Genomic DNA, 23,375 nt, shown 5'->3' with positions numbered 1-23,375 from the left:
GAGAATGTGTGTTGAATGCCATCCAGAATAATCCTACTACCAGCACACGTGCCGTTCCTCTGCCTTAGGAGTGTCTCGTTGCGGTGTACAGTGTCTGGCACGATGCTTCTTACACCCCTTTCATCTCCAAAGGGTTCAGTTACTGCTCCCCCAAGATCATCCTGCACATGTGGCTTTTGCGCAGTGGTTTCTCCAAGAAAGTGTTCAAGACTTGAATTTTCCATCCTATGTTTTGTTCAAGGATGAGGTTTATTCAATCAGCACAATGCTCATGTGTGGGCTCACAACAACCTACACGGTGTGCGCCTCCATGCAGCACAACATCGCTTGGCAATAAATGTGTGGGCAGGTATGGTCAGTGACTGCTTAGTCGGCTCATGCCTGTTACCATCCCGCATGAACTCCGCTAAATAGCGGATCTTTCTTGAACAAGTTCTACCAGGGTTACTTGACGATGTTCCAGCAAATGCGAGACGCAACATTTGGTTTCAACATGAGGGGCGCCTGCCCATTATGGAAGGTGTGTTCGCGACCATTTGAACAGGCGTTTTGGGCGTCGATGGATTGGCCGTGGTGGACCCGTTTCCTGGCCTCCACACTCACCTGATTTATCGAGCCTTGATTTCTTTCTGTGGGGCCCCTCAAATCTATCATGTGTGAATCGCATGTGGAGACAGAAATGGATCTCGTGGCGAGACTCGTCTGCGCTGCTGCTACAGTCAAAGAAACTCCAGGTGTGTTCGACCATATCCGCCAATCCATGCTGCGTCAGTGTCATGCATGCATTGCGTCTCACGGTGGAAGCTTTAAGCATCTGTTGTAACATCATGAAATTCATCCATTTCGTACTCCATTGTTAATATTATGTCAAATAAATGTTTGCCACTAATTACTGTCTTGTGTCATTTCTGCTTCTTGTGCCTCTGCTACTACTTTCCCGTGACGTTTCTGGTTATGGTTCCTGTGCAATTCGCATTCCCTTAGATGTTACCTACCTCCCCTAAACGTTTGTACCAATATTTTTGAGACACCCTGAATATGTATATATATAAAAAATCTTTCTTTCTCTTCCTATTATTTCCTAACCTAACCTTAAAGGTTAGATTAGGAAATATTTATAGATACATGGTAAAAGATTAACTCATTCTTTTCCTATTATTTCCTAACTTAACCTTAAAGGTTAGGTTGGGAAATAATAGCAGGGATAAGGAGGTGATTATCCCCTTGTATAAGGCAATGGTCAGGCCACACCTTGAGTACTGTATACAGGTCTGGAGGCCTCATTTTAAGAAGGATGTAGAGCTGTTGGAACAAGTACAGAGAAGAGCAACAAGATTAGTGAAAGGAACAAAGGGTTGCTCTTACGAAGGAAGGCTTAAGTTTTGCAAATTACAGTGTTTGGAGACTAGGCACCTGCAAAGTGATCTGATTGAGGTGTATAAAGCCTTGAATGGTTTGAGCATGCTCAATGCTGATGGGATTCTTCCTTTTGCTCAGAATAATCACCTGAGAGGGCATAAATTCAAACTGAGAAAAGACAGATGTAGGATAAATGTGCAGAAGTTTGCCTTTAGCCAGCGGGTAGTTGGTTGATGGAACAGACTTTCATCCTTTGTTGTGGAAGTTGTGGAAGTATAGCCTAAATAAATTTAAGGCTGAGCTGGACAGATATTTGGAATGAACGGAGGGGTGAAATGGGAGCGTTTTTTTTTTTGGCTGATGCTGCATAGGCTTGCTTTCTTGCATCATATGCCTCTACTAATGCTAATGCGAAAAGAAAATTTAGAATGGGATGTGCATTCCAGTCTATTCAGTTAAACTGTGGTGCCAGTGAAGTGAACTGTGGTTTTTTTAATAGGCTAATATTTGGCAAGTGAAAAAAAGGTTTACGCCACTAATTCAAGATGGATTCAAGCAAAAAAACTGTGACCGTATACAATATCATACACTAAAAATTACACACCATTTTTTGCTTGAATCTGCTCCGAATTAGTGGCATAAACTAACCTAACCTTTTTTTCACTAGCCGAATATTAGTCTATTATAAAAAAAAAACAGAATTCACCAGTACCGCAGTTCACTGAATAGACTGGAGTGTGCACCCTGTTCTAAAGCTAACCAAAGAAAGAAAGATTCTTTATATACAGGGCGTCTCAAAAATATTGGTACAAACGTTTAGGGGAGGTAGGTAACAGCTAAAGGAATGTGAATCGCATAGGAACCCATAACTGGAAACGTCATGGGAAAGTAGTAGCAGAGGCACAAGAAGCAGAAATGACACAAGACAGTAATTAGTGTTGAACATTTATTTGACATAATATTAACAATGGAGTACGAGATGGATGCATTTCATGATGTTACAACAGATTGTTCGAAGGTTCCACCATGAGACGTGATGCATGCGTGACACCAACGCAGCATGGATCGGCAGACACAGTCGAACACACCTGGAGTTTCTTTGACAGTAGCAGCAGCGCAGACAAGTCTCGCCACGAGATCCATTTCCATCTCCACAGACGATTCATACACAATAGATTTGAGGGCCCCCCACAGAAAGAAATCAAGGCTCGATAAATCAGGTGAGCACGGGGGGGGGGGGGGGGCAGGCAATGGGTCCACCACGACCAATCCATCGATGCCCAAAATGCCTGTTCAAATGGTCACGAACACGCCTTCCATAATGGGCAGGCTCCCCGTCATGTTGAAACCAAATGTTGTGTCTCACATTTGCTGGAACATCATCAAGTAACCCTGGCAGAACTTGTTCAAGAAAGATCCGATATTTAGCGGAGTTCATGCGGGATGGTAACAGGTATGGGCCGACTAAGCAGTCACCGACCATACCTGCCCACAAATTTATTGCAAAGCGATGTTGTGCTGCATGGGGGTGCACACCATGTAGATTGACATGAGAATTGTGCTGATTGAATAAGCCTTCCCGAGTGAAATAAGCCTCATCAGTGAGCAAAAAATAGGCTGGAAAATTCAAATCTTGAACACTTTCTTGGAGAAACCACTGCGCAAAAGCCACACGTGCAGGATGATCTTGGGGGAGCAGTAACTGAACCCTTTGGAGATGAAAGAGGTGTAAGGAATCATCATACCAGACACGGTTTACACTGCAACGAGACACTCCTAAGGCAGAGGCAAAGGCACGTGTGCTGGTAGTAGGATTATTCTGGACGGCATTCAACACACTTTCTTCCATGGCGGGAGTTTGCGTCGAACGTGGTCTGCACGCACTACTCCTGTTACCTCTAAATGACCCATAATCGCACAAATTTTGATGCACACGTGCAAACAAACGGTGGTCCGGTACATGTCTGTCTGGGAAGCGTTCTCCATAAATTCGTTGAGCAGCTCGTCCATTGCCCTCTGCTAATCCATACACTAGGTGCATGTCTGCCAGCTCACAGTTCGTATATGGATGCATGCTCTTCGCGCGGCAACTACTGCTTGAATGAGTAAACCAGAAATTTTCCCTCTCGCGAACTGATGAACAGCGCCGTCTACTGACTTATGGTGACATTTCTGATTATGGGTTCCTATGCGATTCACATTCCAATATTTTTGAGACACCCTGTATATATACCTATCATAACATCAATATCACTTAATGCTATGATGTTATCATCTGTTATGTTCACACACCAACACCAATGAGTACATTGTCAGTCACACCTACGTGTGACTGACAATGTACTCAGTCACACCTAGGTGTCAATCAATATATTGCTCTCCACTTCTGCTCCAGACCAATAGCATGCATCACCTGTTTACCGAGAATGCAGCGCGAAGCTGCTGTAGCAGAAAATCAGTTTGTCTAGTAAGTTTCCTGTAGTTTGTCTAGTAAGTTTCCTGTAGTTTGCCGTTGTTCCTGTTTTGCCTTTCTTTACCTTAACCAATTTTTGTTCAGTTAGGATAAGTTTGCACATTATTTCAAACAATATTAATTTGTGTACTTTAACTAATCATATGGGCCACCTTAGAGGGTTGCCCATATGACTGGTTAACAGCTCTTTTAAATGGAATCACCAATTTTTTTAAAACTCTCTGAAAAATAGAATCAAAGAGATAAAAAACATCATTTCTATATCTATTTTAGCATAAGTATGAAAAACAGTAACAATGTAATAAAAAATAATATTTCTTAAAAATGCAAAGCTACCACCCTTTTGATTAAAAAAAAAAAAATCCTGGAGATCAGATAACTAAGGAGATTTTGGAAATCTCTAAAATTACCAGGAAGAAAACAGAATTCCTGCTTTTTTCTGCAAAACTGGTTCTCAAAAACAGGAGTAAAACAGATTTTCTGGAAAAAAAGCAGGTTTTTTAAAGCCCACACTGCACTAGAAATTAAATTTCACTTCAAATTTCATACACACCTTATATTAAAATACAAACATGGGATTGTTTACAGTACACTGCTTTCAAATAATAGCATACCTAGGATTTTTCTATCTATGGATTTCTGTTTGGATTTTCTCTTAGATATCAATGTTTTCCGATTGCTTCAAGAAAGATACTGTTGCAGAGGTTGCGCTCTTCTGAAACATTATTTCAAACTTTTTTCATAACAATGGCCATGCTGTCTAGATTTGGCTGTCAAGAGCTTCACCAAAAAACTCTAGAAAGGAGAATATCTTTACTCAATTTTTGTTTTTCTCACCTGGATGAATATTCACCCATTCAACATTGCTAAATGGATCTGTCAAAATGATAAGTATGACTTGGGATAATTTGTTACATTTCAAGCTTCCTTGTAATTGTCAGTTCCCAATAAAGTACATCAATTCTTCCTTCTTTTAAGACTATCTTGTAGTTTCTGTATTTAAGGGTACTTAATACAAAAGTAATATAGTATTTAGGGGAAACTTAAATACAACAGAATTTAAATATAAAAACAATACAAAATGAAACTTGAAAAATTGTGGGAGGTATGTCACAAAAAAAAAAAAACTGCTGAAGAAATCAGAGAAGCTAATTGTTAGCTGTTATTCTTGATGAAATCATTAATGTTGCATATAGATTTGTATTAAAAAAAACACACATCATTTATAGATACATGGTAAGAGACAAATCAGTTGTGAAGGTTTGAAATTTTCTCACTCCTTCATTACATGAAAAAAAAAAAAAAAAAAAAAAAAAATTTGCTTTCTTATATACTCAAAGAACTTGATATTGATAACATAATATTGATAAAATTAAATTAATTTCTCAGATACATAATGGTGACTCTGTTATGAGTGAGGCCTCTTGTAATATGCAAGGACTGTGAAGGAAATTTATCTAATACATATCTAATGCATTCATTGCCATGCTGAATGCAGTATTTATAAATCCTAGAGTACATATAATACTTGCAAGGAATATTGAATGCTTTCATAAAACAGCCCATAATGAACTGCTACTTGACTGCATACAGAAATAGTTCACATTCTGTTCCTAATAGAACAGAGTGTGAACTCTTTCTGTATGTTTTTACTGTCAGTTAATGAGTGTTAACAGTATTTTTGAATACAGAGAAGAAATAAACATATGAGAATGATTTTAAATTGAGTTGAAATAAAAAATTTCAATACCATTTCTCAAGCTTCTGGTCAAATAAAAGCTCTCAACAGAGCTTTTACTAATAGTAACAGTATTCATCATATAATGCAAAGAAGCCACGGGCTTTTGCTGCACTGTCAAAAAAAAAAAAAAAAAAAAAAAAAAAAAACACCACCAAGTAGATAAGAAAATACAAATTATATGCTTCCTTCCTCACACAGGAAACTATCCAGTTGACCACTGAATCTATTCAAACTGTCATTGAACCTATTCTACTTGCAAAGGTAACTTGCTCCAGCAATCAATGACTCACTGGCTAAAAGAAAACTTCCTACAATCTAAACTAAATCTCAATCCCTATAATTGGAATTTATGCCCCCTAGTTCTGGAATTCTTTATAACAGTAAGAATACCAGCTTCATTCATTTTACTTATCCCTCTCAGAGCCTTAACCCTTAATCAGGTCACCTCTGAGGTGCCTGTTTGCCAAGCTTTGTAGCCCACATACTCTGAGTCTTTCCTTGTATGGTCATCCTTTTGCTGATCTCATCATTCATGTTGCCTGTCTTTGGACCCTTTCAAGAAGCTTAATACCTTTTTTCAGATGATGTCTCCATACTTGAATGCAGTATTCCAAATGTGGTATTACAATTGCTTTATACAGTGGGATTATGACCTCCTATCTCTACAGGATGACGTTCAATAAATAATTGATAGGACACCATGGGCTTTCCTGGCTGTCTGTTTACACTGTTCAGAACCCTTCATATCTGCCCATATCATAACTTCCAGATCCCTTTCCTCCTCCATCTTTTTTTAATTCAACCCCACCATTCATTTGGGGATTGCTATTCCCCAAGTGTAAGACCTTGCATTTAGCAGCATAAAAACACAGCTGCCACTTCTTTGACCACATTTGATGTCTGTTCAAGCCATCCTGAAGAGATACTGCTTGTCACTGATTGTTAATGACTCTACCATTACTCAATTTTGACTTCATGCCTTCTATCCCTTTATCAATGTCATTTATGAATATGAGAAACGACAGTGGTCCAAGAACTGATCCTTGGGGACTCCCTCCTGACATCACACCAATCTGAAAAATATCCATTAATCATAATCCTCTACCCTGCAGCCACCCAGCAATCTGTCTTAGAATCTTTCCAGTAGTCCCAACCTGTTCTAGCTTATACAGTAATCTCTCTTGAGGGACTGAGTCAAATGCTTTGCTAAAATTCAAATTAACTACGTTGAAATTGTTCCCTACATCCAGTTCATGAGTAACTGTGTCAAAAGGGTCTACTAAGTTAGTTAAACATGATTTTCTCTTAAAGAAACCATGTTGTTTGTGCTTCAGAATGCCATATCTATCTAAATGTCCTGGATTGCACTCTTAATCATTGCCTCTTAAGACTTAAGATTTGATAAGATTTTCCCTACCACAGAAGTCAGACTAACCAGTCTATAGTTATCAGCTTCACTCTTAGAACTGCCTTTATGTATTGACGATATGTTAGCACTTCTCCAATTCAAAAGAATCTCTTCCGAGTCCAAAGATGCTCTTATAATTAACCTCAATGGTTCAATATACAACCCGTGGTGGCCTCCTTCAAAATTACTAGGTATATGCCATCAACTCCAGGAGCCTTTATGTTCGAAAGTTTTTTTTTAATAAACAGCCATCTGTAATTACGAAATTGCTCATTTCATATGACTCCCCTCACTCACACAGCCTCCTCTCAGCATGAACCTTCATGCTGAGAGGAGGCTGTGTGAGTGACAAAAGAGGAGACTGTCATCTTTTGTCAGTAAAGACCAATGCAAAGTACTTATTCAATTCATCCTTAACATTAGCTGGGTTATCTAAGACTTTTCTACAAGGGTCTGATCTGATTAGAATTGATTATTTTCCATTGTTATTCACCTGCATGAAAAATTCCTTGTCCTCATTCTTTGCCCCCTTATCCAATGCTTTCTCATATGCAGCCTTGGCCTTCCTGACCTTATTTGTGGTACTATTACAGAACAACTTGTACCTGTTGTAGGCTTAAAAAAGGTATAAAAGTGAAAATATTAAAATCTGACATTCATTGATTGAGATCTTGTATACATATTTCGCCTTACTTAAATAGGGCACGTTAGGCATGCACTATTTAAGCATGAAGAGCTAACCTCAGTAACACATGGGGAACCTAAGTGTGTTTAAAGTAAAAAATGTTTTGAATATCAGACATTTTTTCTTATTTTTCTTTTACAAAAATAAGTAACACAGGAATTCAGAAATAATATAAAACTTTACTTGATCACACTATATTAACAACAGATACTGAAATACTTCCATATAAAGTATTTTAGTATTTTATATGGGCAGTATAGTTAAATAAAGGAATTATCTAATATAGTTAATAATTTACTAAGTTAATATGGGGGTTACTGCTGGTATGATTTTAGTACAGAATTGATAAGAATTAAAAGAACAATTGTCTTTACACATTTCTTGATCACATTCTGATGAACATTAACATTAATAAATAAATAAATTTCTGTTTATATTCTGGACAGCCCTAGGTCAGAAGAGTTTACAACTTCATTGAAACTCTTTTTATTACAATCAATTTACCAGTGCAACAGCTAAAAATTGGTCATGCACTTTTTGCCATGGGCACAATAAAGCTTATGGCAAAATCTGTGTATGTACATTCTGATGAACACAACAGTCATTCTGTAGTTAAAATTTTTATAGTAGAACTCAATGTAGAACCCAATGAACACAACAGTCATTCTGTAGTTAAAATTTTTATAGTCAATAAAATTGTAGTTAAAATGTACACTGAAATACTTAATCCAATAATTTACATAATTCTTGCTTTTCTACTTGAACATTTAATAAATATGCACAGTTAAGTTTATTTGCAAATTAGTAAACAAAAAGATTACAGCAAAGTTGATAGTGAAGCTATAATTTTTTTTTTTTTTAGCTGATGCTGCATACGCTCGGCTTTCTTGCATCACATGCCTCTACGTTAATTACTACTACTACTAATTTGTTTTCAATGTTTTCTTAGGAGAACACAAAATACACTATTACTACAAAATGTAAGTTTTATGTCTCAATACTTAAATTTAGCACACACAAATTTTACAACTTGGTTTACTATGATCACTGCATTTTACATCAGTTGGCCAGAATCATTAATTTACTGATGCTGATTTACCAGCTCATGCAAGTATGCATCACAATTGAATAGCATAAATTTCAAAAGATAATATCAGGATATATAGGAAATAAATATGTATTAATTAATATTTACCATAAGTTTATTAGTTTCATCAACAGATGAAGAAGCATGGTATGAAAGAACTTCTAGTGCAACTCTTTGCTTTGCCATAAGTTTCATAGCCTTCTCATACATTTGAGTGTTGTAAATCCCAAGGCCACAGAAGATTGAAAATGCCTATTACAAAAGATAAATAAATTAGACACAATTTTGCCTATTAAAAATATTTATAAATAAATTCATTAAAAAGATGCAAATGATTGCACAAACTGCATGCAAACAGAGACACAAGCATGTAATAATATGGTAAAAGAAAGTAAAAATCTGATATCATATAATCCTTGTAGCAAAACACATCATTAACCACCACGCATATTGAATCAAAAAATCAAACCTATAACATAAAAACTCACTTCTAGCGTGCTGATATCAACTTCTGTAAATGGCTCTCCATTCTGTTTATTTACTAGTTGAGCAACACCTATCACTCTTCTTTCACTGTTAAATACTGGAATAGAAAGAACTGATCCTAAAAGTTTTAATTTTTCTTTGGGAAACTGAAAATATTAATACAAAATCTTTCAATTAAAAAAAAAAACATAGCTACGGGTGTTACAATTGCAAGCAATATGGAAATTACATAAGAAACTAGAATCCTGATACAGCTGACTAGAGGTGACAATTATTAGAAATATTTTAATTAAATTGATTAACTAATGTTTAGGACTCAAAAGTTCATATTAGTCAATGATGCATGAAACAGGCTTATACAGCATAAACCAAAAAAAAAAAAAAAACTTCCTACACCACCTGGCCATCTGCTCTGATAACTGGTTTAGTTCTTCAATTTATTCAAACTAAACTACCCATTTCAACAACACCATATGGAAGTTCGTTCCAATAATCAACTGTCCACTGGCTGAAGGCAAATTTCCAAACATCTGTACTACAATCCTTCTTCAATTAAAACTTATCCTCCTCCTATGTGTGTTGTATGATCAAGAGGATGAATGTCATCAGCATTTATCTTACTCATTCAAAGCCTTAAGCACCTTGATCAGATCTCCTCACAGCTTCTAGACACTGCAAATTTTGCAGTACTGAAACCTTCTTGGCAAAAATATTCTTTTGCTCCCTAGACTAATCTTGTTGCTATTCTCTGCACCTGTTCTGATTCACTTCTTCATAAAATGAGGCTTCCAGATCTGTCGAATCCATTGAAGAAAAGACAATGCATGTTTCAAAGCTGCCAAAGATCAGCTTACTGTCCCGCTGGGTGAAAATGCAGAAGGTAACTTCAAATTGAAACCACTAATTGTGTACCATTCTGAAAACACACAGGCACTAAAAGGATATGAAAAAACTTTAATGCCAGTCTTGGTACACAAACAAAAAAGGTTAGATGACTGGCTCTATTTTCAGATATTATTTTGGAAGCCAACTATATTTGGAATTAAAACATTGCTGCATGCAGGAGAGAATTCCTGCTACTAGAATGCTCTATAACAGCAAGATTGGGTTTCTGTCTCCAAATACAACCTCACTTTTATAACCTATGGACCAAGGTATAATTAAGACCTTTAAATCTTACTATTTAAGGTCAACATTAAATGCACTTCTCAAGGTGATGAATGAGGGCAGAATAACAGTGAAGCAGTTTTGGAAAGCATTTAACATCAAAAATCTTATTAATACCATCAACATTTCGTGGCAACAGGTCCCTAGGCTGTGTATGAAAGGAGTATGGAAGAAAATTTTCCCCCAATTCTACCACAACCTAAGAGGCTTTAATATTGAAGACAACACAACTGCTAATAAGGAATCTGTGAAGGTGGTGCAGAAAGTAGGTTTGGGTGAAGTTAATGAAGGGGACATCAAAAATTTTCTTAAATCACACCCCAAGAATTCACAAATGAAGACTTGCTAGAATTAGAAAAGGAAAGGAAGCAAGAGGACACCATCAATTAGCCTGAGCCACTGGCAAGTCAACTGACAGTAAAGTGAATGGCACAGGCTTTTGACCACATTTCAGCAGCTATTGCTATTTTTGAAGGAGACAATCCAAACATGGATCGCAGTTCCTCAGTGGTAGGGCAGATGATGGAATGTGTGTCTGCACACTAAGAAATCCTAAGAGGAAAACTGAAGGGGGGGGGGAGAAACTCAAACTACATCGGATTCTTTCTTCAGCAAAAAATTTTTAATGAAATCAGGCAGCCAGCCTTCAGCATCAAGTGGGAAGACAATATGTCCTAATTTGATGCCTATTGCATCTCCTGTTCCTTTAGTGTTGTCAGACTATGATTATATAATAATGTAATAAAAATGAAGATGATATTAATTAAGAAAATTATCACATTTAAAAGAAAAAATATATTACAATGGTTGTAAATTTATGAAGAATGCACCCCCCTAAACTTTACATATATTCCTATGAGAAAACAAGTTTTGAATTATGTGAGGTGTTCAAGCACGCATCCCTCGCATATCATCATTCTTCTTTCTTGGTGATATCCTTCTACTTCTGACTCTTATTCTCTCTCTCAGGGTAATTCTGAAATTTTTTTTGGCTGGTGCAGCATAAGCCTTAGGCTTCCTTGCACCATATAGCTAATAATAATAATAAAATGCAACCACACTAAAATGCTGCCAAACATTTTGGCAACTAAGTTTCTCACTAAGCACTCAACAGCACCAAGTGCTTTTACTACTGTGCCCATCAATTTACAGATCAGGGTTTCGTGTTCCCATTATTTTCAAGTGAAAATGAATGAATTTAATAAGCATGCATGATGCTCACTGTTGCCACAAGCAGGTTACTTATGCAAGCAAAACAACTACAGTGAGAATTAAGCTCACATAGTGCACAGAAATTTATGACTAACAGCTCAAAAAAATATTCTGCACAAAGGAACAAAGTTAAAAGCTATGTCTCCTCTTATACAGAAACTGCCATGGTGACAAACTTCCTTATATCAACCATGAGCAAGCACACTGAAGATCTGCATATAAAACAAGTCCAATTGAAATTAAAAAGTCATGTACCACTTAGAAATTTTTCAATAATAGCCCAAAAGTTACACTCAGCACAGAGGAACAAAAATTAAAAGCTAGGTATACTATTATGACATTGCTAACAAGCATAGTGATACCAAAAATTTGCTGTGAAGTAAAAGTACACTGTATGAATCACAGCTGTAACACATGCAGAAGGAACCACCTCCAATGACAGGAACTTGCACTACATTGTTCTACCAGGACTCACTGCAGAAACACGATTATAACACATGGCAGGCAGGAGAACAACCTCTGATAGCAGATATATTTCAGTTTGTTTTGGTTTGAGAGAGAGAGAGAGAGAGAGAAAAAAAATAAATTTCATTTACTGAATAACCATACCAGCCCACAAAAAATAATTGTTTGTTAGTCAACAATGATTTTAGCATTAGCATTAGTAGAGGCATATGATGCAAGAAAGCAAGCTTATACAGCATCAGCCAAAAATACCTTCCCATTTCACCTAATCTAACCTTGAATTTATTTAAGCTATCAACTTCCACAACGACATATAGAAGTTTGTTCCAACAATCAACCACTCTCTGGCTAAAGGCAAATTTCCAAACTTGCATTCTGCAACTGTCCCCTCAAGTGTGTAATCTCAGCATGAGGAAGAAAATCATCAGCAATCAGCATTGAGCTTACCCAAACTATTCAAGGCCTTAGCCTTATAACACCTCAATCAGAACACCTCACAGGTGCCTAGTCACCAGATGCTGCAATTTGCAAAACTTAGGGCTTTCCTCGTAAGAGCAACCCTTTGTTTCTCTTACTAATGTCGTTGCCCTTCTCTGTATTCATTCCAGCATCTCTACAGATGGACAGGTGGGTGTAGCAACAAATTAATTATTGCAAAAAAACCTCGCAAAAAAACTGGGTGCCAAAGCATGTAGCAGTATCACATTTTTTCAAATTTTAACCATCATTCTCCAGGGAATTGAAAAAATTAATTCAGAATCTCTCAATACAGAATTTTTTCAGAAAGGAATCAAAAAAATATATTTCTTAAAAAGGTAATATGAGTGTTAATTGCAATTAACAGGAAATTGCATGATTCAGTAACAAAAAAATATATAAAAGAGCATATAAATATGATCTGGTTAGAGAACCAAATTAACCTTACTAGAAAAAAATTTAGTTATTCAATTAATAAAAATTTAGGACTCAGAAAAGCTCATATTTTTAATTCACATAATATTAATTATGTACAATGAAGCCCATTGCATTCATCTAATGATCATCTATGATTCATCTAGCATCAAATGATTACATGAGCATCTGATAAAACACATTAAATGTTTGAGTTGGGTTTTTCACTTTCTCAAAAGAGAAAGTGAAAGAATGAATTCTCCTCCACAGTAACATATCAACTGTGCGTGCAGTACTACACTCAGAGTAGTGGAGAATGAAAAAGACTTGGGGATAATTATCCAGTCAGATATGAAATTTTCTGAGCAGTGCACATAGGCTGCCAGAGCAGCTCACAGGGTCTTGCCAAAGATATACATGAATTTTGCTAGCATGGATAACGAGGTGATTATCTCTTTGTATAAGGGAATGGTCAGGCCACACATTGAGTACCACATACAGGTCTGAAGGCCTCATTTTAGGAAAGGATGTATAGCTGCTGGTTATTGTTATTTGTTATTTTTGGTTTTTAGGAGCATCAGCAACTAAGGCCATATTGCTCCGGGGATATGGCGGTGGTCATTCCCTGACCTTTCCGCCTCCTCTGTATTTGGTGGGCACGGGCTTGAACCCCGGTCTAATCAAGAAGCGTGTGCTACGCACTGCTGCTCCTGTCCACCTGGCTACGGAGGCGCCGTATAGCTGCTGGAACAAATATAAAGAAGGGCATTGAGACTGGTGAAGGGTACAATGGATTGCTCTCACTAAGAAATGCTTAAGGTCTGCAAATTGCAGCATATGGAAATTAGGCACCTGCAAGGTGATCTGATTATGGTGTATATGGGGAGGGCAAAAGTGTATTTTGTTCTTTCATTTTTAGTTTCCCCTGGTCAACTACAGCATGAGTTCTTTGAACATTTAGATGAAGGAACTTAGTGTCAGTATAAGGCTCTGAATGGTTTGAGCAAGCTCAATGCTGATGGAATTCTTCCTCTTGCTCAGATTGCACAAATGAGGGGGCATAATTTCATATTGAGGAAAGACAGTTGTAGAATAGATGTGTGGAAATTTGCCTTTAGATTGTTTAATTGTTCCAACAATCAACCAGTGGGTGGTTAATTGTTGGAACAAACTTCCATCTGCCATTGTGGAAGTTGATAGCTTACATGAATTCAAGGAAGAACTGGACAAACATTTGGAATGAATGGATGGGTGAAACGGGAAGATTTTTTGTTGTTTTTTTTTTTTTTTTGCTGATGCTGAATAAGCCTGCTTTCTTGCATCATATGCCTCTGCTAATGCTAATTTATTCATATGTTGTCGTAGCAAGGAAGTCCTCCAAATTTTGACAACTGTGAGTTCCTACACAGTCACCAGTTAGGCTGGGCCAGTCTGGATTGGCAATTAATATTCATGCCACCAGTATTCTCTGGCTTGGTAATATTGTGAGAGATGCTTGCAGATAAAACTGCAGCACCTGGAGACTAGGCACATGCAAGGTAATCTGATTGAGGTGTATAAGGCCTTGAATGGGTTGAGTGCTGATGGGATTCTTCCTCTTGCTCAGATTAAGAATCTGTGGAAAGACAGTTGTAGAATAGATGTGCAGAAATTTGCCTTTAGCCAGTGGGTAGTTGATTGCTGGAACAGACTTCCATCTCTTGTTGTGGAAGTTGATAGCTTAAATAAATTTAAGGCTGAGCTGGATAAGCATCTGTAGTGAATAGATGAGTGAAATGTGAGGGTTTTTTTTTTGGCTGATGCTGCATAAGATTGCTTTCTTGCATCATATGCCTCTGCTAATGCTAATAGTAGGAGTGATGTTTTCTCCTGACTGCTGTAGACCAAGATAACATGAAGAAAGCCAAACTGACTAGTAATTTATGCACAAACTTGCTTTGTGCATAAAGAGTTTACTTTTGTCAGAATGAGTTTGATGTTTCTAATCACTACAGCCACCCAGGTGATATCAGAGCTAGTTTCCACCACTCTGAAAGACCAGGAGTAACCCGGACCTCTATGAGTGCATGAGGGTGTGGGTTACTCCCGGTTCCTGGATGGAGAGGATATCTATATTTAAATATTCCATTTTTAGTTTCAACTGGTCAATTACAGCATGAGCTCTTTGCATATTTAGTTAGAGGAGCTTAGTGGCATATGGTTAGAGTGATTACCCATTATTTGTCCTGATACTGTTTAACAGCATGCTGGCAAACAGGACAGTTAGGGTCTCTGACAGAATGGTTAAAACTAAGATGAGCAGCCTTGTAGTTAAAACATCAGCTGAGTATTTCTTGTCTCACAGATATGCCAGCTGTGAGACAAGAAATACTCACAGCTGGTATGACCTCTGACAGCACAGTGCCCATACGAACTATTTTTTTTTGTGAGCAGGTGTGAGATGTGTGTGTGTGATTGAACCCTTGACAACCAAAACATTTTATGGCAACATAATATCCCTATATGCAGTTTGATTTCCACCTAGAATATATCCTTGTCAGTGTTACAGCAACTTCCATATATGGGGGGGGGGATTTCAGATACATAATTTAGGAGAGCAGATGATCTAGCCTTTGTTGTGCATCTTATTATCATTTCTTTCTAAATTCTGAATATAAGAATATTGATCCTCAAAGTTCATTTATTATTTTATTCTCAAAGAACATCTGTTACAAGAACTTTAATCCTCAAAGTTCTTGCAATAAATATCCTCCTACAGGGTTCGAAGGGGGGTTACCTTTCTCCACATTAGAAAAGTATTATAGAGGGGTCCTTTAGATTTGGGAGCCTCTGCCTACAGTCCCAGTTTAACAACTTCTGGATGATTTTTAATGGTTTCTGTGTCCTGCAATAAAGCAGTTTCAATGATCAGTCCTGTATTTCTTTGTCTTTCTTACAGACTTAAATGTTATCTTTCTCATATTTGTGCCAGTGAAGGTTATATCTGATGTACATCTTCACTAGAGTTCAGCTGAGCAGTGTCAGTAATAAAAGGTCTCATTATGATCAAGTATTGTTTTTTGTTTTTAATTTTCTTTTGGGTTTGAGTTTTTAAAAAAGATTTTTTCCCCTTTATCCTGATTTGAACTTTGTGTTGGATTTTTTTCTGGTGGTTGTGTCCTAAGCATCTGCACTTAGAATATAGTTTTTTCTTTCCCTTGGTTTGTCATTTCAAGCTTGGTGTATAATATTTAATTTTCCACACAAAGATCAGTCAATTTTGTTCAGTAGTCAATAATCTCAAGAACTCTTGAGTTCTTGAGATTAGGAGTGTGTTATAGTATAAATGACTCTGATGAATACAATGAACAACCATAGGAGTGTGTTATAATACAAATGACTCTGATGAATACAATGAACAAATATACAGAGAAATAGAGTGGGCCAGTAAATCAGAGTGTCTTATAATGGGTGATTTTAACTTCCGAGATATTGACTGGAACTCGTGGATTGGTCACTCACACACTAGCAAGACTTTCTGTCAATTTATTGGATGATTGTTTTCTACAGCAGCATGTTCAAGACGCAACCAGAGGGAGTAATACTCTTGATCTGATTATTAGCAGTGATTATTCATGCATTAAGAACTTACAGATAAAGGAACCACTAGGTGGCAATGATCACAGTGTACTGATGTGGGATTTATTCAGAGATGTAACTACCATCAGGTTGTATTTTTTTTTTTTTAGGAGCATTAGCAACTAAGGCCATATTGCTCCAGCGATATGCAGTGGTTGTTTCCTGACCTTTCTGCATCCTCCGTATTTGGTGTGGAGGATGCGGAAAGGTCAGGGAATGACCACCGCATATCCCCGGAGCAATATGGCCTTACTTGCTAATGCTCCTGAAAAAAACCAAATAACAACAATAATTACCATCAGGGGTGAAGGGAAGGGTTTTTCTTTCATAAAGGTGACTACAGTGGTCTCAGAAAATTTTTAAATTCTATACAGTGGGATCAACTGATGATGTTACTAACAGCAAATTCTAAATGGGATGAATTCAAGGAATTAATCTTGGAATTTTCCAAACTTTTCATACCAACTAAGAAATACTGTTCATTGTTTAGGCCTAAATGGATGTCAAATGAACTAATGAAATTCATGGTAAAGAAGAAAAATGCAAGGGATGCATATAAATTATCAGCGACACAGAAGCCTATGGCAAACAAAAAAGCTGGTCTGTAATAAGTGACAAAGAAGGTTAGGCAAGTGAAGACAGATTGCGAGAAATCTTTAGCAAAGTATGCAAAGCAAAACAGCAAAGACTTCTTTACTTATATAAACTCTAGTAAGAAGGAGATGAATCAGATTGGTCCACTTGATATCGATTTTTTGACCGTTGATGATCCTGCTCAGAAAACTGACACTCTGAATGAGTATTTCGCATCTACATTCACGCATGAGGAATTCTGTAGGGAATTGGAGAACAGAAGCCTATTAAAGTCTAACAGGAAGCTAAAGGATTTTGTAATAACTGAGAGAAAAGTGAAGAAATTGTTGAAGTTAAACAAAAGAAAGGCACTTGGGGTGGATGGGATCTATCCAGTTATATTAAGACTTTGACTGCCAAGCTAGTTTAAGAAAAAAATTCCCCCAGGGCCAAAAAATATTTAGTAAATAATTTGATTAGTAATTCTAAAATAAATAATGTTATGTAGTTTAATGAAAATATAAAAATAAAATTTTATATTTTCATTAAAAATATAAAAAAAAAGAGTTTTTTTTTTTTTGTGTCGCATATATGTGGCTAATGTGGCCCAGTAGGTTACTTTATTTCTTGAGAAGTCATGTTGGCCACATACTTGTGATGCTATTACAGCACACGTCATTTGTGATTAGTTTATTGCATGCACGCAAACAAACTGCAATAAACTAATCGCAATAAAATAAACACAGAGCCGTCGCAATAAGTTTGTCAGTATTGTTAAAGATTTTGTCAAAACAAGTTCGTTAGCGCACTGTATTATCCATTATACAGTATCATGTTGTGTGTTTCTCCACAAGTTTGTACAAGAGTGTGTTGTTAAAAAAAAAAAAAAAAAAATCTCTAAAAACCAATGGCTAAAAGAAGAGGAACTGAGAGAAATTGCTGAAAATCTTAGTAATAGTTCTAAAGATGAAAAAGATTGACTTTGATGATTCGGTAAAAGATCCTGAGTGGGATATTTCTTCAAATGAAGAAGGAGATACAGAAATACTGGAAAATATTGAAGAAGTGCTTCAAGACTAGATGGCAGAAGAAAACATTTATGAGCAATTTGAAAAGACTGAAGAACTTGATATTGAAGCAACTGAAACAAATGAAGTTATTGAATGGACTGAATACAAAGAACACCAAAAAAAGATTTGATTTTACAGGCAAATCGGTACTGCAAATAGCCATATCAAGAAATATTACTCATCTTGAGGCATTTTCATTATTTTTTGATGAAGAAGTCATAAATCTTATTGATACAATATATACCAAATAAAGCTCACAGATATGGAATCAAGCTGTTCAATTTATGTTTACTGAAGGATATACCTGGTTGAGTAAGCTTTATTCAGGTAAATCTGAAAATTATAGAAAATCTACCATAGGTTTAGCTGCAAAGGTCTGCGAAGAATTATCGCAAGGACTTCTAAATGAAGGTTGCACCTTGTACATAGACAATTTTTATACGAGCTACAATCTAGCGTTATTGTTTCTTCAACAAAAAACTCACGTTGTTGGTATATTACGAGTTAGGCAAAAAAATTTATGCCTAAAGAAGTTGTACTCAAAGCTAAATAAAGGGGCGATGATCACCAAGGAAGAATAAAATGGAATAACTGTTCTAAAATGGTGAAATGCTCGAGATGTGAGACTACTGACAACAAAGCATTCCCCAGAAATTGCTGATGGACCCCCATCAGGAAAGGAAGACGAAAAGAAACTAAACAAAAACCACTTCCTATTCTAGCATATAATAAAGGAAAAGCAGGCATTGATCTGTCAGACCAAATGGGTCATATGCCACAAAGCTAAGAAAGGGGATAAAGTGGTACCGCAAATTAGCGATAGAATATATACTTGGTATATCGCTTGTCAATGCCTACGTGATGTACAAGAGTGCCACACGAAAAAATATAAAGATAAGAAGCTTTCAGGAAGAGATAGTTACAGATTTACTAAATATAGAATTGAAAGATAAATGTGAAAAGCCAAAATGTGGTAATGCTCATATACTAACTAAAAATTTGACACAAGCAATAAGAAAGTGCATTTTCTGTTATGTAAAATTTAAAGAGTCTGAAGGAAGATCAGTTGCTAGCAGAAAGGAGATAAAAGTTTCTACTTATTGCCCAGACTGTATTCATCAACCCCGAGATATGTCCGATGCGGCACCTGAAAAATCTAATGGTGTCAGACATATATGGCTGACGCAGCAGTTAAAGGGTTAGGGGGGGCATCAAAGGAACTAAGCAAACCCTTAGCCATAATTGTGAGAGCATCGTTGCACTCAGGGGAGGTCTCCGTGGACTGGAGATGTGCAGATGTATCTCCATTTCATAAAGGGTGATCAAAGGATAACACAAGTAATTAAAGACCTGTTAGATTAACTTCTGTTCTGAGGATAGTAATGGAGTCACTGGTTAAAGAACCATTGCAGGATTATCCAGACAAGACTGCAGTTATAGTTCAGACACAGCATAGGTTTGTTAAGGGAAAGTTTTATCTGAAGAATTTCATTGGATAGTATGATGTGGTCACAAAAGAACTGGATGCAAAAAATAATTTTGATATCATATAGTTGGATTTCAGGAAACCTTTAGATACTGTTGCATATACAAGACTACTGTACAAATTGGAGGAGTATGACATTCAGGGAAGGTTGCTACAATGGATAAAAGGATGGTTGAGTAGGAGAAGACAGAGAGTGGTAATCAATGGACACTGCTCTTTGTGGACTGATATTATTAATGTAGTCCCTCAATGTTCAGCGTTTTGCCCATTGTTGTTTTGTATATTTAACAATGATATGGATGAAGGTATATCAGGCTTAATGCAGAAGTTTTCAGATGTTACAAAGATTGGTAGGGTTGTTAATGACAGTATGCTATGTAACAGGATCTAGAAAAGTTGGGCAGATAGGATGAGAAGTGGGAACTGAAGTTTAACGTTGACAAATGCAAAGTACATATGGGTACATAACCCCAAAGAAATGTACCAACTGTGTGGTACTACACTAAGGGTGATGGAGAATGAAAAAGACATGGGGGTAATTGTGCAGTCAGATATGAAGTTTTCTGAGCAATGCAGACAGGCTACTAGAGCAGGTCATGGGGTCTTGTCAATGATATACAGGAATTTTGCTAGCAGGGGTAAGGAGGTGATTATTACTTGTATAAGGCAATGGTCAGGCCATGCCTTGAGTACTGCGTACAGGCCTGGAGGCCTCATTTTAGGAAGGATGTAGAGTTGCTTGAGTGTGTACAGAGTTAATGGCAATAACATTGGTGAGGGGAACAAAGGGTTCCTCTTACTAAGAAAGGCTTAAGTTCTGCAAACTGCAGCATCTGGAGATTAGCCACCAGTGAGGTTATCTGACTGAGGTGTATAAAGCCTTGAATGGTTTGAGCAGGCTCAATGCTGATAGGATTCTTGCTCTTGCTCAGAATACAAACATGAGTTGGCATAAACTCAAATTGAGGAAAGACAGTTGTAGAATAGATGTGCTTAAATTTGCCTTTAGCCAGGGATAGTTGATTGTCGGAACAAACTTCCATCTGTCATTGTGGAAGTTGATAGCTTAAATAAATTCATGGAAGAACCAGACCAACTACTTTTGGAGTGAATAGATAAGTGAAATGGGAAGGTTTTTTTTTTTTTTTTTTTTTTTTGGCTGATGCTGTATAAGCTTTCTTTCTTGCATCATATGCCTCTGCTAATGCTAACTTTATCATGCAAAAGAACACAAAATGGCAGACCAACTTTGAGCATGACCACACACTTGAAATCCAATTAGAACAATGTGTATAGGAAGGACAGAACAGAACATGTATGTGTGTGTGTGTGGTAAGCCTCTCCTGTCTTATGAAGCATACAGAATCTAAGGCAGTGGACCCAGCTGATGTGAGGGAGCCATTGCACAGGTGAATTAATTTGGTGTGATATGAGCTGGAAAATAAAAATGAGTAGGAGACTGTTCAAGGCAAAATGACTGTGATGAATATAATAAACACAGACAAACAAAATTGGATAATAAATCAAAATTTTGTATAATGGAGGATATTAACTTTCCCGCTATTAACTGTAACTTGTAGACTGTTCATGCAAACAGTAGGAGAAATTTTCTGGGTTTACAGGATGACTATTTTCTGTAGCAGCATATTAAAGAGACAACAAGAGAAAGTAATACTCTTGATTTGATTATTGGTAATGACTCCTCAAGCATTAAGAATACCTAGCTAAATAGGAACCATTAAATGGCAGCAATCATAACACATTGATATGGGATCTACTTAAAGATATTAGCATTAGCATCATTTGAGCCATAATGCAAGAAAGCAAGCTTATACAGCATCAGCCAAAAAAAACAAAAAACTTCCCATTTCACCCATCCGGTCAGTCCAAATATTTGTCTAGTTCAGCCTTAAATTTATTTAAGCTATCAACTTTCACAACAATAGATAGAAGTCTGTTCCAGCAATCAACTACCCACTGACTACAAGCAAACTTCCACACATCTATTCTACAACTGTCTTTCCTCAATTTGAATCTAAGCCCCCTCAGGTTCTTAATCTCAGCAAGTGGAAATATCCCATCAGAATTGAGCCTGCTCAAACCATTCAGGGCTTTGTACACTTCAATCAGATCACCTCACAGGTACCTAGTCTCCAGATGCTGCAACTGACAGAATTTAAGCCTCTCCTGTTAAGAGAAACCCTTTGTTCCCATCATCAATCTTGCCCTTCTCTAAATCCTTTCAAAATTAGACCTCCAGACATGTATGCAGTACTCAAAGTTTGGCCTGACCATTGCCTTATACAAATGTATAATCACCTCCTTGTTTCTGCCAGTAAAATTCCTATATATCATTGACAAAACTGCACAATCTGCTCTGGCTGCCCGTCTGCACTGCTCAGAGAACATCATATCTAACTGCACAATTACCCCCAGGTCTTTTTCATTCTCCACCTCACCAAGTGTAGTACCACACAGTTGATACATTTCTCTTGGTTTACTGCTACCCATATGCTTTTGTCAATATTAAACTTCACTTCTCAGCCCATCCACCTAATTTTCTAGATCATGTTGCAGTAGCATACTGTCTTTACTATCATTAACAACGACAACCTATGTATCATCTGCAAACTTGGACACTAAGCCTAATATACCTTCTTCAATATCATTAATAAATATACAAAACAACAATGGTCCCAGCACTGAACCCTGGGGTACTTCACTAATAACATTAATCCATGTAGAGCAGTGTCCATTGACTACCACTCACTGCCATCTCCCACTCAACCATCCCTTTATTCATTGCAGCAACTTGCCCTTAATGCCATACTGCTCCAATTGGTACAGCAGTCTTCCATGTGCAACAGAATCAAAAGCTTTCCTGAAATCATTAGCATTAGCATTAGTAGAGGGATATGATGCAAGAAAGCAAGCCTATGCAGCATCAACCAAAAAAAAAACACTTCCATTTCACCCCTCCGTTCGTTTGAAATACCGGTCCAGCTGAGCCTTAAGTTTATTTAGGCTATCAACTTCCACAACAAGGGATGGAAGTCTATTCCACCAACCAACTACCCGCTGGCTAAAGGCAAATTTTCGCACATCTATCCTACATCTGTCTCTCCTCAATCTGAATTATGCCCTCTCTGGTGATTATTCTGAGCAAGAGGAAGAATCCCATCGGCACTGAGCATGCTCAAACCATTCAAGGCGTTATACACCTCTATCAGATCACCTCGCCGGTGCCTAGTCTCCAGACACTGTAATTTGCAAAACTTAAGCCTTTCTTCGTAAGAGCAACCCTTTGTTCCATTCACTAATCTTGTTGCCCTTCTCTGTACTCGTTCCAGCAGCTCTACATCCTTCTTGAAATGAGGCCTCCAGACCTGTATACTCAAGTACTCAAGGTGGGGGCCCTGACCATTGCCTAATACACGGGAATAATCACCTCCTTATCCCTGCTAGAAAAATTCCTGTATATCATTGACAAGACACCATGAGCTACTCTTGCAGCCCGTCTGCACTACTCAGAGAACTTCATATCTGCCTGCACAATTACCCCCAGGTCCTTTTCATTCTCTACCACTGTCAGTGTAGTACCACAGAGTTGATACATTGCTCTGGGGTTGCTGTTTCCCCCATATGTAGTACTTT

At 37.3% G+C, this 23,375-nt stretch overlaps 1 protein-coding gene across 3 annotated transcripts in view; it reads right to left on the bottom strand.

Annotated features, from left to right (window-relative positions):
- Nucleotides 1-23,375, bottom strand: part of LOC150085670 (cGMP-specific 3',5'-cyclic phosphodiesterase-like) — a 575,777-nt gene that overhangs the window by 200,506 nt on the left and 351,896 nt on the right. For all 3 annotated transcript variants that reach the window (XM_090374174.1, XM_090374175.1, XM_090374176.1), the window contains exons 10-11: nucleotides 9,242-9,385; nucleotides 8,862-9,005 (exon numbers count right to left, since the gene is read on the bottom strand). In XM_090374174.1, coding sequence (XP_090230300.1) covers nucleotides 8,862-9,005; nucleotides 9,242-9,385 — 288 coding nt within the window. The remainder of the gene's footprint in view (nucleotides 1-8,861; nucleotides 9,006-9,241; nucleotides 9,386-23,375) is intronic.

The sequence above is a fragment of the Mastigoproctus giganteus genome, chromosome 5 (genome assembly GCF_048544385.1).
Source record: "Mastigoproctus giganteus isolate SK-2022 chromosome 5, ASM4854438v1, whole genome shotgun sequence".
In the NCBI taxonomy this organism is placed as follows: domain Eukaryota; kingdom Metazoa; phylum Arthropoda; class Arachnida; order Uropygi; family Thelyphonidae; genus Mastigoproctus; species Mastigoproctus giganteus.
This window is presented reverse-complemented; position numbering and strand designations above follow the sequence as displayed.